This window comes from Martes martes, assembly GCF_963455335.1.
Source record: "Martes martes genome assembly, chromosome: 7".
In the NCBI taxonomy this organism is placed as follows: Eukaryota; Metazoa; Chordata; class Mammalia; order Carnivora; family Mustelidae; genus Martes; species Martes martes.
In genome coordinates, this window is record NC_137894.1 from 61,331,601 (window position 1) to 61,350,424 (window position 18,824).

General features: G+C 43.1%; 1 protein-coding gene across 1 annotated transcript in view; it reads left to right on the forward strand.

The window, feature by feature from the left end:
* The first annotated feature begins 5,484 nt into the window (after positions 1-5,484).
* CAPN3 (calpain 3) overlaps positions 5,485-18,824 on the forward strand; it is a 45,705-nt gene continuing 32,365 nt past the window's right edge. Inside the window, exon 1 of the mRNA XM_080808694.1 lies at positions 5,485-6,120. Coding sequence (XP_080664820.1) covers positions 5,812-6,120 — 309 coding nt within the window. The 5' untranslated portion in view covers positions 5,485-5,811. The remainder of the gene's footprint in view (positions 6,121-18,824) is intronic.

Here is an 18,824-nt window from a genome sequence, read left to right on the forward strand (position 1 = left end):
AGGACGCTGGGTGCACTTGAGATTGATGGATAGGACTATGTTCTGGGCACAGCTCACTTCAGAATAGGTGAACTCCCATGTGTCAACACAACCAGGGCCAATACCAGATCAGGCCATTCTCCTAAAGGCTCCCTTGAGAATAAAGCACAGACTGTCGCCAAGAGTTTGTCTTAAAGTTGTGCTGAGCCTTGTGTCCTCGTCAACTAAAGCCAGTGAATCCTGGGACGCCTGCATGACTCAGTCAGCTAAGTGTCTGCCTTCAGCTCAGGTCCTGATCTCCAGGTCCTGGTATCAGCCTGTGTGGGGCTCCCTGCTCAGTGGGGAGTCTGCTTCTCCCTCTCCCTCTCCTCCGCCTTTCCTCTCCACTCGCACGCTTGTGCACTCTCTCTCTCTCTCAAATGAATAAATAAAAACCTTAAACAAGAACAACAACAAAACAGTGAATCTGATCACCAGAGCCATAGAGAAGACAGCAATTCTGGAGTTTTGGTCTGTGGGTCTTTCACTTTTTTATACCTCTCTCAGTATTGGATTATCATAATGATAGGCAGTGGAAACACAGTTAAAACACATATACCTGGAGCTTAATGGTTTTTCACCCATAATTTACCATCCTAACAGCCTTCTGGGACATGAAATTCCTATGACAGTTATCAACCTTTCCACTCTGCTTTTAAGATTTCCACATATCTGGCTTCGTAGCTCAGGGGTTAGAGCACTGGTCTCGTAAGATTTCCACGTATCAAACCTTCTGAATACCTTGCATATAAATTCCAGGGGCAGCACTCCAGACTAAAATAACTTCTCAGCCCAGGACATAGAAAGCCACCAGCAACTCCACTAGAAACAGATTACCATATTAACCACAGACAATGGAGGCCATATAACTAGCATTCTAGGAGAAATAAAGGATGGCATCTGATATCCGATCTGCCTGTCCTATGACCAGCCTTGCAAAAGACTGCAGTGCCACAGAAAGGCCAGCCAGAATTTGACAGCTGCTTCTTGACAGTTGTTTCCAGCAGGGCTGTGGTATTAGATTCCTCTCTAGTCAGAGCTAAGGGAAGGGGAGCCCTTACTACTTATATGCAAGGATCCAGATATCTTAAGCCTAGCTCACATTATTGGAGTCCTAGTTACACATTCAAGTCTCTCCCTAGAAATCAGAAAACCTGGGGTATAGCTTGGTTCTGTAGCTGACTGATCTTGGCCATGTCATTTAATTTCTCCAGGCCTTGGCTTCCCCTTTTGTTGAAGAAGAGATAATTTCTAAAATTCTGTGAGCTTTCCATGACTTCACTATAAAATTACAGCAGATGTCTCAAGTTTCCTCATGTAAAATAATGTTAATCAAACCTGCAAGGTGCTCATACAGATTTAAAATATTCTATGTGGGGGCACTGACTCTTTTTTTTTTTAAAGATTTTATTTATTTATTTGTCGGGGAGAGAGAGAGAGAGAGCACAGGCAGAGGCAGAGGGAGGAGCAGGCTCCCCGCCAAGCAAGGAGCCCGATGTGGGACTTGATCCCAGGACGCTGGGATCATGACCTGAGCCGAAGGCAGCTGCTTAACCAACTGAGCCACCCAGGCGTCCCTGGGCCGGGCAGGGGAGAGGGGGGGCACTGACTCTTGATCTCAACTTAGGTCTTGATCTCAGGACCATGAGTTCAAGCCCCATGTTGGGCTCCACACTGGACATGGAGCCTACTTAAGAAAAAAAAAAGTATGTATCTTACTGAGTAAGGGACAGCTGGAGCTAGGTGGGGAGAGATAGGTAGGCAGCTACATGATTAGTCTCACACAGGGGGCTAGGAATTCAGGTTCATAAAAATCCCAGATGTGGAAAATGTTAAGGCATACAAAACCAGAGATAAGTGAATATAATGAGATTAATGAGACTACCTCGTTTGTCTCATTTATCAGAGACAAGATATCTATCTCTATAACAGCTACAGCTGGACCACTAAAAATTACAAAACTTCAAAGAAAAGTAAACATAGTGTTCAGTGGTAGAGACATCAAGAAGATTTAAGTTTCCTAGTCAGTTCTCAATAAAAGACTGCCAGTGAAAGCCCACAGTGGCAACCCATTCGAGACCCCTCTCACTCTAGAGAGCTTTTTTTCTTTCTTTTCTGTTCCCCCCTTCACTTAACAAACTCACTTCATTTCACCCTTTTGTGTCCTTGAGATACATTCTTCGATTCTGTGAGACAAGAACGCGGCAATCCTGTAACACTATGTTACACATACATAGTGTTTCCACACACTGTGTGGAAAGGAAAAATGAGTAACTTTACTTTGGAGAAACTGGTAGATACCACTTCAGCCAGGTGATCAAGATTGATGTCACCTGTGATAAAACACATCTCTACCATGTATCCCCAAATGAGAAAGGCATATGACCCCAAATCCATAACTTCAGTCTAATCAAATGAAGAACATCAAACTCAAGTTGAGAAACATTCCACAGCGTGCCTGCCAAGTACTCTTCACAAGTCCCGAGTCACGAGAGACAAAGACTGGAACCAGCAGAGATGGGAAGATACTGAGGAGACATAACAATTAAACACAGTGCAGCATCCTGAATTATAACAGAAGAAGAAAAGACAAAACCATTAGTGGAAACACTAAAGAAATCAAAATATGTCTTTTGTAGTTTACTTAATAGTATTTTACCAACATTAATTTCTTAGATTTGATAGTCATACCATGGTTATGTAAGGTGTAAACATTAGGGGAAGCTGGGTGAAAGGCATACAGAAACTGTATGACCTTGCAACTCTTTTGTAAATCTAAAATTAAAATTAAAAGTTTTGAAAACTATGTGCAGTGGCTAGCTCACAGTAGGCATTTAATGAATGATGGGTGTTAGAAGCAAATGCATTGCTTCCAGTAGAGTTGAATCAAAGGAAGATTTATTGATGGAAAAGACAATGATACGAAGCCATTAACTGGGCCTGTTGGTGTCAAGAGAAACCATTCCAATCACAGATACTGCATGCTGTTGGCTGAAATATGTTATAAAAACTAGTTCTCTATCCTTGAAGAGACTTCTGGGAATTGAAATGTGCAGCTGTTCATATGCTTATTCTCTGTCCTTTGTTCTAGGGCTCAGATTGGGTTTCTCCCTGATAGCATGAGTTTCCATACCCTTGCAGCAGAATAAACCTTGTTTCAGACCTGCTAATCTGAGAGAGGTTTTATCCACAGCAACTGATAAAAAAAGCAAAATGAAGAGCACCTTGCATTCTGCATGTTTGATATTTCCATCCTGTTGTAACAATAGGCTCATCTTATCACACACTCATCTTAGTTACTAAATTACTTAGTGAGACAGCCAAGAAAGAAAAGTCAGGGGGTGTGTGGCCCAGAGACGGCTCCTCCCCCAGGGGCAAATCAGCCAAGATACTTTGATTGCATTAGCAAAACAGAAAGAAGGGTAAGAAATTTCTCCTTGCATTGGGAAAATTCACTCAACAGACAGACAACACATTTATTAAAAGCTTTCTATGTGCTTAACCCTGAGAGTCGACTGGGGACCCAGATCCCACCTTCACAGAATTTACTGTCTTGTAGGGCAAACAGGAAGCTCATTTATAAGCTTAAACAATAAAATGTGGGTGGGAGCTATGAATTTCAAGATGGTATAGAGCAATGGCTGGGGCTCAAATGTTTGACGGTTAAGAAAGGAAACTTCCCTCAATCTACTTTCCACCGTAGGGGTGAGTTTGAGAGTGGAAGTCAGTCTTTCTAGAGGCTTTTTTAGGGTAGGCAGATAGGCATGCTCCGATTGGAAACACTGTGACCATGTGATCCTGAGCAGCTCACACCTATCCCAGTGCTGACTCACAGGAGATACTCAGTAAATGCTCATAAACTGAATGCCGGCCTGCACCAATGAGTGACTCTAATCCAGCCTGATCTAACCCCAAAGTAATGTCAAATTTAGGTCACCTGTAACAATGTTTATTGAGTGCTTAAGACAATCCTCGCATTATTTTAAATGTTTTACATAATTAAGTTGTTTAATTTTTTTTTAAGATTTTATTTATTTATTTGACAGACAGAGATCACAAGTAGGCAGAGAGGCAAGCAGAGAGAGAGAGAGGGAAGCAGGCTCACCGCTGAGCAGGGAGCCCGATGCGGGGCTCGATCCCAATCATGACCCGAGCTGAAGGCAGAGGCCTCAACCCACTGAACCACCCAGGCGCCCCAAGTTGTTTAATTTTTATGATAACTCAATAACAGACTGACTATCCACATACCCACTTTATAAGCGAGAAAACTGAGCCATAGGAAAAAAGGAAGAAGTGACTCACCTAAAGTTACACAGGCACAGCCAGCAAGCAGGAAGCGCAGACTTTGAACCCAGGCAATCAGCCTTAAGGCTGCCCTCCCCTATCCTGCCTCTCCAAGAGTAGTAGTAAAGTCCTTGGGCATTTCCTTAGGGAACAGGAGGACAGGCTGAGGGTCCCTATACGCAGCAGCTCCAGACACAGGTCTCCTTAAAGCTGTAGCCCCAGCGATCATGAGCCTGGTAATCCTCCCTATTTCAGCAGTCACTCCCCATCTCCTCTCATAGCTCTAGCCTTGGGCTGGTGAGACTGGTCACGTGGGAAGAGGCAGGGCTACAAGTCTAGGACCATCGGCCACTGAGCCACAAGTGGAATGTAGCCATCTGACAGCCCAGGCAGTAGCTACTATGGGTTCAACACAAAGTGGAAGCCAGACAGGCAGTTCCAGTCCCCGGAGCTGCTTGTGTTCTTATCTGAGAGCCCTGAAACCAATTCTTTTGGAATGACCTCTCCAGGGACTCAAAAGGGAACCCGATTCAGTAACCAATTCCACTTCTGACTCAGTTGCCTAATGTGGTGTGCCTGCACAGTCTACTCAGGTGCACTTTTTGTAGCAAATTTGGTACAGTGTTTATTTTGGGGGTGGGGAGAGACAAGAGGTGTCTAGGTCAAGTGGGCAAGAAAGAGACAGACATTCTTCTCAACTGGGGACTCTGCTGAGCAGCATTTTCCACCCAGACAGCTCCACCAAATGCTGACACCATAACATTCTATAAGAGATGCAAATCCAACTGAATAATGTTCTGATATCCTAGAGTTTTAGAAAGTAAAAATTATATTCTCAACCATGTCTAGAATATTCCTCCAGAATTCAGGATCTCACATTCACCCTGGCTACCTTTTTTCTCAGTACTGTTCTCCATTCATTTGGTGGCTGATGGGTGGACAAAGTCCATGTCCCGACTCAGTAACGCCTGAGCAGTTCTTTGCTACTTTTCGGCGTCCAACCTCCTCAAATATTCCCCTAACGCCTCCCGACGACACCAGCACTCAATGACCACGCGGAAATGTCCCCAGCGGGGTCCTTCTCGCCTCATGCGTCGTCTGGCTGCCCGGGAGCCTCCCTGGCTCTCATACTCCTCTTCTTCCTTCATGTCTATTTTTAGTTTTCCTGGCTCAAGCTTCTCCAGGCCCCTGAAACACAACCTTGTCTCTACCCTCTGCCTCTCCCTCTGGCATGCGAGCTGCCGGCAGGAGCCCCCAGAAATCCTCCTGCCTCCTGCTTCGGGAAAACCTCCGACTTCGGAATCACCACTGGGCTTTAAGGATAGACAGAACCTGGATGACCTTCTGACGGACTGTAGCTCCGAATGTGGATGCGGACGTTTTTCTCTCAGATGACAGAATCACTCCAACTTCCCCTTGGCCGTTGCTTCCTTCCCCTGCAGAGAGCTGTACCTTGTTTTCTTTAAAAAACAAAACAAAACAAAACCTTTTTTTCCCAATTTGCCTGCCATGCCAACCGTCATTAGCGCATCTGTGGCCCCACGGACGGGGGCTGAGCCCAGGTCCCCGGGGCCAATTCCCCCGCCAGGCGAAGGTAAGACCACCGAGGCCGGGGGCACAAACCCAAGTGGCATCTATTCGGCCATCATCAGCCGCAATTTCCCCATTATTGGAGTTAAAGAGAAGACATTTGAGCAGCTTCACAAGAAATGTCTGGAAAAGAAGGTTCTTTATCTGGATCCTGAGTTCCCACCCGATGAGACCTCTCTCTTTTACAGCCAGAAGTTCCCCATCCAATTCATCTGGAAAAGACCTCCGGTGAGTAGCTCAAAGACTTGGCTTTTTTCCCCTCAGAGAAGTCCTGGCCCTCAGCACCTCCCCGCAGCTCCACAGTGCGCATGGGCAGGAGGGGGAAGGCTCCTGGCTGCAGCCCCACAGGCCCCCATCCTTAGGAGCCGAGTCAGTTCTCACTCTGTTCATCTCTTTTTCTGAAAAGCATCTTGCTTTGTATAATAGCAACCCAGTACAATTCATCCTATAAAAGTAAATATCCTTTTCTCAGAACAAGTCTCTTTAAGAGTCCTTCCATTTCTTGGGCTAAAATCATGAGGTTGTTCCTTAGTTTGTCAGTAGCCATGACTTTCTGCAACACAGAAGCCCTGGGAAGAGGGGAGTAGCGGGCAAAGACCTGTTTTCCTCGAATAAAATGTTAGGGTGAGAAGGAGAAATCCTAGTAATCATTCTTGTCCACATACCTCACACCACAAATGAGAAAGGCACACTGAGGGAAGTACATCCAGAGATGGCATGATAGCCTGGATTAAAACCCCTTCTCTTTAGGTAACTCTTCCAGCCTCCAGGTTTCATTTACTGTGATCAGATAGAAAAGCCTATCCCCTCACTCCCTTCTCTGATCAGACCTCCCATATGACTCTTATTCTTAATTCAAGGAATTTGGGGGCATCTGCTAGAGCCAGAAAGTGGGCAACTGGGGAGACAGCAGTGAACAAGAAAGACAAAAATTGGGGCACCTGGATGGCTCAGTCGGGTAAGCTTCCAAATCTTGATTTCCGCTTAGGTCACGATTGCAGGGTCCTGGGATGGAGCCCCACAGCATTGGGCTCCACTCTCAGCAGGGAGTCTGCTTGAGATCCCCCCACCCCCTCTCCCTCCCAAATAAATAAATAAATAAATCACTTTAAAAAGATTTTATTTATTTATTTGACAGAGAGAGAGTGAGACCACAGTAGGCAGATAGGCAGGCAGAGAGAGGGGGAAGCAGGCTCCCTGCTGAGCAGAGAGCCCGATGCAGGGCTGGATCCCAGGACCCTGAGATCATGACCTGAGCCAAAGGCAGAGGCTTAACCCACTGAGCCACCCAGGTGCCCCAATAAATAAATATTTTTTAAAAAGAAAGAAAGATAAAAATTCCTGCTCTCCTGGACTCCAGAATCCTGAAGGTAAGGTTGTCGAGAGAGAACATTCAGTTGCTATGGGATCAAAAGGCAAGGGGAGCTAACCCCATTCAAAGAGAAAACTGACACCCCCCGCCCCCAGGAGATCACTGAAGCTGAGGCCCAGTGCTATTCATTAGCTTAATCAAGTTACTCTGGGACCTGGTGCCATTGATTAGCCATGTTTTTCTTTCTAACCTGAGATCAAATGTCCAATGCTGTACTCACCCTATGTGTTCCCCAAGGTTCCTTTCCTCTCCTAACAATTCTGTGGTAAGGCCTGTGACTGCCCTGAGGACCCTCAGTTTAGAAGAAAGGACTAGCAAGAGTTTCATTCTGCAGCCCAGTCACTGCCCTGTTGCCAGAGAACTGGAACATGTCACATCCCTGTTGGAATATCTTCAATGACACTCTTCTCCCCTCCCTGCATGCCTTCAGAATAAGTCCAAACTCCTTAGATGAGCTACAGGCCCTCCCATGCTGGCCCCAGCCTACCTGTCCATTTCATTTTCACCCTTTCTTCCTGGAGCCTGATGCATTCAGCTGCTGTTTTTCCCAGATCCTGTACCTCCAGGCCTTTGTTTATGCTCTCTGTCTGGAATGATCTTCTTGTTTTTATCTGATCTGCTCCCCCTCACCCTCTCTCCACTGCTCCAACTTCAAGTCTAAATAATCACCATCACAACTTTTTGAAGTTTATTATATCCCCAGAACACAGTATTAAAACTGCTGTCAAAAACTTATAAATGTTAGGATGGTTTGGGATGTTTGGGAATAGCTTTCAGCCGTTCCAGGGAGATGGGTTCCTTCCCTGAATTCAAAGTTTTGAAGGGAAAACAGACACCCTCAGCCCCTTCGATAACCTGCCTATATCCGTACCTCTCACAGCCTGAATGTTTTTCCTTACTTCTAGCCAGAAATCTCCTGGCCACAACTTTTGCACCTTCTCTCTGGTCTGACCCAGAAGATAGTGAAATAGAGTCAGCAGATTTCCTGTACATAGTCATACTCCTTGTTTGTGAATAATCTTATCCTTCCTTTAGATGTTTCAGATCAAAGAGTTATAAATCTCTAACTTTACCCTGTAAATGTGGTTTTTCCGACACGGGGGAGGTCAGTGCCAGGATCTATATACAGCCAATCCTCATTATTCGTGGATTCTGAATTCACCTACTTACTAAAATTAATTTGTAACCCTAAAATCAGCATTTATGGTGTTTCTGTGGTCATTTGCAGACATGCATAAGGCAGTGAAAAATTTGAGTCGCCCCCTAGGCACATTCCCAGATGCAATCAGGGTGACACTGGGCTTTCTCATCTTAGCTCTCATACTGCAAACGGCGGGTGTCCTTTTCATAGTCTACATAGCGTCCCGTTTTTCACATTTTTTGCACTTCATATCGGTGATTTCCTCTGTTTAAAATATGAAGTGCTGTCTTGTGTTCCTAAGTGCAAGAAAGCCAGGGTGTGCCTTAGGGAGAAAAGAAATGTGTTAGAGTCATTCACCCTGAAATTTTGGTGCTGTTGGCTGTGAGTTCAATGTTAATGACTCAGTAAAATATATTAAATAAGGTGTCTTTAAACAGAAACACACTGAAGAATGTGTACTCATTGGTTGATAAAAATGTGGCTAAACACTCACAGGAATCTAATCCTGTATTTCCTCCAAGAGCAATGGTTTCGTACTCACTAATTCAGCATTCACAGCACCATTATAGAACATAACTACCACGAATAACAAGAATGGATTGTAATTTCTATGTTCTCTGTATCCTTTTTTTTAAAACATTTTACTTATTTTTTTGACAAAGAGAGGCACACACAGTGAGAGAGGGAACACAAGCAGGGGGAGTGGGAGAGGGAGAAGCAGACTTCCAGCGGAGCAGGGAGCCCAGTGTGGGGCTCGATCCCAGGACCCTGGGATAATGAGCCAACGGCAGACACTTAACAACTGAGCCACCCAGGCATCCCTGTTCTCTGTATTCTTAAACATCACAACTTAAAACAATTCCCTATTAAGAGTATGATTAGCAGGAAACATTACAACATGTTTTAATCCATTACGTCATGATTTTTTTGATGTTCAAATTATTTCATCTTTGGACAGTGGGAGGCTCCTACAAGCTACCTGTGTCATTTGTTGTGCCCCCAGTTATCTTTTTTTTTTTTTTAAGATTTTATTTATTTGTGAGAGAGATAGAGAGAGCACAAGCGGGGGGGGTGCAGAGGGAGAGAACGAAGCAGGCCATTTTCAGGTCTCAGTTTCCTCATCTATGAAAAGAATAGAGAAAACCAGAAAATCCTTGCTTCCACAGAGTTGTTGTAAGGATTAAACGGCATGTTGTAAATGACATACTGAGCACAGTGAATCAATAAAGAATGATGATGGTAAATCAAAGGCAAAATGAGGTACCCCATTGAGAGTCAGCCGGCTCTCAACTTAGTAGTCATGATGGCGCCATGGTGCGGGGTGGGGTGGGGGAGGTAAGTTCTGGTGAAAGTGAAACTTCAGTAAATAATTAGGACTGCCTCCCCTTACATTCCACAAAACAGCAGCTCCTCCTGACTGTGATAGAGCTGTAGATATCATACTGAGGAAGCTGAAATAACTTAGCAGTAAAATGCTGGAAATGGGAGGGTCAGGGACAGAAATAGCCAAGGAATGTATGAAAAGATGCATTTTCCTGATTATGAATGAGGCAGAGCATTTGTTCATATTCATGTATTTCTTGACCATTTGTTATCTCGCTGTCCATTAAATACCTGTCTTTGCTAGTTTTTCTGTTGAGTTGGTCTTGTTCAACTTGAATTGTAGACATCTTTGGATACTGATTGCTTATTGGTTAGATGTGTTATAAATATCTTCTTGAGGTCCCTGGGTGGCTCAGTCTGTTAAGCATCTGACTTCAGCTCAGGTCATGATCTCCAGAGGCCTTGAATCAAGTCCTGCATAGGGCTCCATGCTCAGCAGGGAGTCTGCTTGTCCCTCCCCCTCTCCCTGTGCCCCTCCCCTGCTTGTGCACTCTCTCCCTCTCAAATAAATAAATAAAATTTAAAAATATATATTTTCTTCCACTTTGTGACTTGCCTATCACTCTTTTAAGGGTTTTCTTATTTTATAAATTCTTTTTTTTTTTAAGATTTTATTTATTTGGCAGACAGAGATCACAAGCAGGCAGAGAGGCAGGCAGAGAGAGAGGAAGGGAAGCAGGCTCCCTGCTGAGCAGAGAGCCTGATGTGGGGCTTGATCCCAGGACCCGGGACCGTGACCTGAGCCAAAAGCAGAGGCTTTAACCCACTGAGCCACCCATGTGCCCCTATTTTATAAATTCTTAATTAAAAGCTCTTAATTAAAAGTTCTAAGTTATTCTTAATTTATTTTATATATATATATATTTTTTTTTTTTTTCCCTTTATAGCTAGCGCTTTTTATGTTCTGTTAAGAAAGTTTTTCCTAGGGGCACCTTGGAGGCCCTGTCAGTTAAGCTTCCAACTCTTGATTTTGGCTCAGGTCATGATCTCAGGGTCGTGTGATTAAGGCCTACGTTGGGTTCACCTCTGGGTGTGGAACCTGCTTAAGATTCTCTCTTTCCCTCTTCCTCTGCCCCTCCACTCCCCTATCCCTGCTTGCTTGCATGCATGCTCTCTCTCTCTCTCAAAAAAATTAAAATTAAAATTTTTAAAATGTTTAAAAATTTTCCTAAACCAAATTCATTCTTCTTTATTATCATTTAGAAACAATTTTTCTGCCTTTATATTCGGGTCTATAATCCATCTAGAAATGATTTTTCTTATATAAGACAGGGATCATATTTTGTTGTTTTTCCATGTGGATGATTAAAATTCCCAGCACAACTTTTTTTTTTCAAATCCTTTCTCTGCTATTTTGTAATGTCATTTTTTAAACGGATCAAATGTCTAACAATGTTTGGTTCTGTTTCTGTGCTCTCTACCGTGTTCTACTTGTTTATTGATCTATCTTTGTACCAACTCCACAACTTGTGCCAATAAGTCTTGCAGTAGAGCAAATACGCCCAACTTGTTTTTCCTTTTCAGTGTTGTTTTAACCCTATCTGGCTCTTTGCCTTTCCATTTAAATTTTAGAATCAGGGTGTTGAGTTCTACAAAAATTCCTGAGGGGATTTTTACTGAGATTGCATTGAATCAACCTGGAAAAAATGCGTGTCTTGACAATATTGGGTCTTCCTATCCATGAAAAAGGGATGTCTCTCGATTTAATTGGGTCTCCTTTAGTATCTTTTTTTTTTTTAAGATATTAAGAGAAACATGAGTGGTAGGCAGGGGCAGAGGCAGAGGGAGAAACAGGCTTCCCACTGAGCAGGGAGTCTGATGTGGGGCTCTATCCTATCCTAGGACCCCAAGATCATGACCTAACCCGAAGGTAGACGTTCAACTGACCGAGCCACCCATGCACCCCTCCTTTAGTACCTTTTAATCAAGTTCTTTGATAATTTTCTCCATAAAGGTCTTGAACATCCTTTGTCAGATTTCTTCCTAGGCTTCTTTTATTTTTGTTGTTGTTTTTAGAAAGGGCTTCTTTCTTAAAGTTGTACTCAATTTCTCAGGCGTAAACATGCATTTGACTTTTATATCAAATATATTTGCTAAACTCCTAGTAATTCTAACAATTTAACTGTAGATCCCAAGTTATTTGTCTGTAAGTTCTGTTTCTGTATAGTTAGGTCATTTGTAAATAATGACAGCGTGACCCAGAACATTATGCACAACTGTATTCAGCAACCTAATTCCTGTTTTACTGCACTGGCTAAACCCTCCAGCATCATGTTAATAATAAAGGAGAAAACAGAATTGGTTACTTTAAATTTATTTAAAATTTATTTAAATTTATTTAAATATAAATATAAAATTTAAAATTTATTTAAATAATAAATTTATTTAAATTAAATTTATTTAATTTTATTTTTAAATAATAAATAAAATTTATTTATTTAAATTTATTTAATTTGTTTAAGTAATAAAGGAAATAACAGAATCCCAGTTTTAAAGGGAAGTCAATCCTAGTATTTCACTGTTGAATAGATCTGCTATAGATTTCTGTGACCTCATATCTTGGTTGTGTTTCTTATAAACTGCTTAGGGTTTTAAAAAAAAATTTCCAATCTGAAAACCTTTGTCTTTTAACTGAAGGCTTTAGTCCATTTAAAGTGATTATGAACATCGATATATATTGCATTTATTTCTATCATCTTAACCATAACCTTTCTGTTGATTGTGCTTCTTAAACATTCATTTTTCCTCTCTCTGCCTTTTAAAAAATGTATTAAAAGTGTTTTCTCCCAGAGCCTGGGTGGCTCAGTCAGTTAAGTCTCCAACTCTTTTTTTTTTTTTTTTTACAGATTTTTTTATTTGTTTATTTGCCAGAGAGAGAGAGAGAGAGCGAGAGAACACAAGCAGGGGGAATGGCAGGCAGAGGGAGAAGCAGGCTCCCAGCTGAGCAAGGAGCCTGATGCAGGACTTGATTCCAGGACCCTGGAATCAAGGCAGATGCTTAATGACTGAGCCATCCAGGAGTCCCTGTGTCTAACTCTTGATTTTGGCTCAGGTCAAGATCTCAGAGTTATGAGATCAAGCTTCAGGTCAAGCTCCATGCTGGGTGTGGAGCCCACTTAAGAGTCTCTCTCTCCCTCTTCCTCTGTCCCCCTCCCCTAAAAATGTAAAAAATGTTTTATTATTTTCTTTTCTTTCTACTAGCTCAGAAGTTATTGACTATTTTTGTTTTTTCAGTGGTTGCCCTAAATGATTAACATAAATTTCATCTTGACAAGCCTGAAATTGATCAAAAACTTTATTTTCCTCAAACAGTATGAGGACCACAAGGCACTTTGACTCCAAGTACTCCTCTACCAATTCATCTGCTATTGTTGTGCATAATTTTAGTACTGTATTGATTTACAACCTTAAAAAATAGAAAATATTACAATTTTTAAAAAAAGATTTTATGTATTTATTTGAGAGAATGAGAGAGAGAGAGCAGGAGCAGGGGTGAGGGGAGGAGCAGAGGGAGAAGCAGACTCCCCGCTGAGCAGGGAGCCGGACATGGGGCTCCATCCCAGGACCCTGGGATCATGACCTGAGCCAAAGGCAGATGCTTAATCGACTGAGCCACCCAGGCACCCCCAAACTGATTATTAAATTATTAAATTTCAATGTGTGAAACTAATTGGATTCTAGTTCAAAGAAGAGCAGCTATAGGGATGCCTGGGTGGCTCAATTAGTTAAGTATCTGCCTTTGGCTCAGGTCATGATCTCAGGAGTCTTAGGATGGAGTCCCATGTGAGACTCCCTGTTCAGTGGGAAGTCTGCTTCTCCCTCTGCCCCTCCCCTCACCCCTGTTCATGCTCTCTCTCTCTCATTCTCTCAAAAAATACATAAAATCTTTTTTTAAAAGGAAGCTATAAAAGATTTGGGAAACAATAGAAGAAATTAGCATATGCATGTAGATCTTGGATAATATTAGAGAATCATAGTTAATTTTCTTAGTGATAAGGGCATTACAGTCAGTAGGAAAGTGCTCTTGTCCTTAGGAGATGCCTGCTGTATCCTGTATATACTTCCAAGTATTTAGGTGTGAAGTGTCATGATACTGTCAACATTCTTCCAAATAGTTCAGCAAAAAAAAAAAAAAAAAGAAAGAAAGAAAAAGATCTATATATACATATATAGATAGGTAAAACAAAGATGACAAAATGTTAACAATTATTGAATCTAAATGTAAACTATGTGGATGTCTGTTCTTTAAACTTTTCTGTAATTCTGAAATTTTTCATTATATAAATATATAATATAAATAATATATAGTAGAAAACTATGAGAGTTGAAATTTAACGTTTTACTAGCAGGGTTAAAATATAAAATCAAGGAAATCTAGGATGTAGAACAAACCAAATTAGGAAAATACAATAAAATTAGAGGACATTTAACATCTGATTTTTAGAAGTTTCAAAAAAAAAAAGAAAGGAAAAAGGAAGGAAGGAAGGAAGGAAAGAAAGAATTGAAAGGAAGAGAAATGAAAAGGAATAAATATAAAAATATTCAGGAACTGAGACCAAAAGTCTCTATATTGAAAGGAGTCACCGAGTGCTCAGCACAAAGAATTTAAAAAATAAACTCAGGGACGCCTGGGTGGCTCAGTTGGTTGAGCGGCTGCCTTCGGCTCAGGTCATGATCCCAGCATCCTGGGATGAGTCCCACATCGGGCTCCTTGCTCGGCGGGGAGCCTCCTTCTCCGTCTGCCTCTGCCTACCACTCTGTCTGCCTGTGCTCGCTCGCTCTCTCTAACAAATAAATAAATTAAAAAAAAATAAAAAATAAATAAACTCATACCAAAGCACATAAATGTGGCTTTTGGAACTGGTGGAAGGAGGAATAGGACGGAAGTATAGAAAACCCTTAAAGCCTTCAGAGGGAAATGATAGGTCACATACAAAGGAATGCTCATCAGGTTATACCATATTTCTCAACAACACCATATGCTAGAAGCAATGACCATTCCATAAAAATTCTGGAAAATGCTTTTCAACTTAAAATACCTAGCCAAATTCTCAATCGCATGCAAAAGTAGAATTCAGATGGAACTAGAGGGTATTATGCTGAGCGAAATAAGTCAATCAGAGAAAGACAATTATCATGTGATCTCCCTGATACGAGGAAGTTGAGAGGCAATGTGGGGGGCTTGGGGGGTAGGAAAGCAATAAATGAAACAAGATGGGATCGGGAGGGAGACAAACCATGAGAGACTCTTAATCTCACAAAACAAACTAAGGGTTGCCAGGGGGGCGGGGGGGTGGAGTAGGAAGAGATGGTTGGGTTATGGACATTGGGAAAGGTGTGTGCTATGGTGAGTGCTGTGAAGTGTGTAAACCTGGCGATTCACAGACCTCAACTCCTGGGGCTAATAATACATCATATGTTAATTAAAAAAATAAAAAATTAGGGGCGCCTGGGTGGCTCAGTGGGTAAAGCCTCTGCCTTCGACTCAGGTCATGATCCCAGGGTCCTGGGATCAAGCCCCACATCGGGCTCTCTGCTCAGCAGGGAGCCTGCTTCCTCCTCTCTCTCTGCCTGCCTCTCTGCCTATTTGTGATCTCTCTATCAAATAAATAAAATCTTTTTAAAAAATTATATGTAAGAAAAAAAGTGGAAATCAGAGTTAGCTGGGCAAGGACTCAAGCGACTTACCTCCCATCCATACTTTCTTAGGAAGCTCCAAGTTGTTTGCCAATCCAATCAAGGAGTAAACCAAAGAAGAGTTAAGATCCAGGAAATGGAATTCCACCCAGAAAGGGACAGTCAGTCCCAGGCCACTGCTCCTAACATGGAGGGCAGCCAGTCCAGCCTGTACGGGAGAATGAAGCTGCAAAGGAAGGCCTTAGCGGGAGAGCAGTGGAACCACTAGGTTATCTAATGAGTTTAAGTATTTGGAGAAATTGCTGCTGAGGAAAAGCATTGATAAATACATAGAAAATCAGAGAATTATAGAGAATAAGAGAAAAGAAGCATTTCTACAGAAAGGAAATGTAATACAGCATAGCACTTAGCTAAGAAGTGAATAGACAACTAATCATACTCAAGTAAATACTGAATTCTAATTTAACCAAAATTTATGGCATAACTATTTTGGGAAGATGGTGGGCAAAGCATAATGTGAGAAAACTAAATCTCCTTTGTCAGAATAGGAATGCTGCAGATAATAATATTCTAAAAATAATAAATTAAGACCACCTGTGTGGCTCAGTCAGTTGGGTCTCTAACTCTTGGTTTTGGCTTGGGTAGTGATCTCAGGATTCTGAGATCAAGTCCAAGGTCCCCAGCAGACTCTAGGCTCTGTGCTCAGCCTAGAGTCTGCTGGGGACTCACTGTGCTCATGCGCTCTCTCTCTCTCTCTCTCTCTCGCTCTCGCTGTCAAATAAATAAATAAATAAATAAATCTTTTTTTTAAAAAAGTAAAGAGAGAGCCATGATGAAAGCCTGAACTCTTAGGGGCACCTGGGTGGCCCAGTGGGTAAAGCCTCTGCCTTTAGCTCAGGTCATGGTCTCAGGGTCCTGGGATCGAGCCCTGCACCCGGCTCTCTGCTCAGCAAGGATCCTGCTTCCCCCCTCTCTCTCTGCCTGCCTCTCTGCCTACTCGTGATCTCTGTCAAATAAATAAAATATTTTAATAAAAAAAAAGACTGGACTCTTAAAAAATAATAACAATAAATTAAAAGTAATAATATGAAGATATTATTTAGAGATATAGAGGTAAATACCAGAAAAATTGCTAAAAGAATTAAAAGTGGGGGTGCCTTGGTGGCTCACTCAGTTAAGTGTCTGACTCCTGATTTTGGCTCGGGGTCATAAGATCAAGCCCCAAGTTGGGCTCCACACTCAGCACAGTCTACTTAAGATTCTCTCTCTCTGCCCCTTCCCCACTCTCACTCTCTAAATAAATAAATAAATAAATAAAATCTTAAAAGAACAAAAGAATTAAAAGCAGCTGTCTCTGAGGAGAGGGATTTGCAGGGCAAGAGACTGCTATTCCTCTACGTACCTTTTGTATTGTTTGATTTTTTTTAAAAACTTTGTTCATATATAAATGTAATAAAAATATACTTATTTCTTTTTTTTTAAATATACTTATTTCTTAAAAAAATATATATATATATACTTATTTCTTAAAAGAACTGACCCCAAAATTATATTGAGCTATTACGCTACTCTGTAATGCTAATGTCATGGATCAAACCCCAGTGGACATAAGAATCTCCTGGGATCCTTCTTCAAACTGAAGAGTCCCAGACCCCTACCAAGAATATTTGAATCCCTGGGTCCAGGGTGAAGCCTGGGAATCTGCATTTTAAACTGGCATCCCGGGTGATTCCGATGCAGGTCGTGCAAAGACCACCCAGCCCAGGATAGGTGTGGGCTGGCAGGAGTCAGTGACGGGACAGGGCCAGCGTCCCCCTAGGGGGAGACTGCCAGGCCCCAATGTCCCCCCGCATCACCTCCCAGCTTTCATTCAAGCTGTCCATCGAAGCACGGTGAAACTTTGAAAAAGCTGGGCTTTCTTGTGAACGTAATTCTGACACACATGAAGCCTTCCCTCCCCAAATGCGTTTTCTGCCTCAAAGGTCCTGAGCTTGTAGCTGTGGAAGCCTGCTTGTTGCCACGGGGCCCACTCTAACAGGGACTTGCGTTTGAAGTCGAGTTACCCACCCTCCACAGATTAGAGTCCCTGAATGGCCAGTCAAGGTCTTTGGGGGGATGGGGCAGGGACATCAGGAGAATGAAGGCTTCATTAACCTCGGACAATGGCTTGGAGCAGATTCCTTCTATGCATTCAGCAGCCTGTATACGATTAGTGTATACAGCATGTTTCGAAGGCCCCATGCTATATCCCATTGGCCGCCCGTGTCAAAGGCATGAATGCCTTTTGCTGAGGCAGGGTAAGCCTCTTGGTAATTATATTTTTTCTTTTTAAAGAAAGAATCCCAGCAAGGCTGGTGGAAGTAGCCTACAGGTCTCCAAGCCATTGTGGCCTGTCCTGGGGCCGTCCCTGGCTCTCTCACTCCCTTTGCTGGCTCCCTCTCTCACTGGCATGGTGTTGCCCCTTGACCGTGGGCTCAGGGGCCTCCAGCCAAAGCTGCTGACTCTGACCACAGCCTTTCTCTGGGCTGTGTTCATTTGCATCGCGCTGCTGAGGGCGGAGGAGCTATATAGGCTTCGGCCCATTCACGGGAGGATTAGGCCTGGACGGAGGGTGCAGGGGGAGAGAGGCCACAGTGAAGGCCCAGCTCTACTCCCTGAGCGGTCACCATGCCCTACCTGCTGCCAGGGTTCTTCTGTGACCGCGTGATCAGGGAGCGGGACAGGAGAAATGGAGAGGGCACTGTCACACAGCCCCTCAAGTTTGAGGGGCAGGATTTTGTGGTTCTCAGACGACGGTGCCTAGCTCAGAAGTGCCTCTTTGAAGACCGAGTGTTCCCAGCAGGGGTTCAGGCCCTGGGCTCCCATGAGCTGAGCCAGAAAACCAAGATGAAGGCCATCACCTGGAAAAGGCCAAAGGTAGGGATGAGAGGGACCGGGCTTCAGGACTCAGTTCTTGGGGACAGGAGATCAGGTGGTCCAGAGCCTTGAAGCCGTGGGTTCTCGACCTGAGTGAGGGATTCATCAAGGTTCTCTGACCCATGTCCCCCCAGAATGCTTTTCTGCTTCTTCCTGAAACTGGAGATGTTATTTTCTATTCCTGAACGAGAGGTTACTATAACGGTCTAGAGGTCTTGGAGCCTGTGAGTATTTTTAAGAGAGCAAACGCTTTGGCTTTAATGCATAGTAAAATAGTATGGCGTAATTGATCATCATGTCTTCTTGAGAGCAGGAGTTCTGGGGAGGGGAAAGTGGAGTGGCTATGAGCCCTGAGGCTCATAGTTCGAGAGTTCCATGGAAGGTGGTGAACCGTTAAGAAACAGGGGGTTGTGGGAGGCTAGAGTTCCGTTGTGAACCTTGCGCCTGAGGCTGTCTCCTTAGGGATGCGCCGCTTCTGTTTAA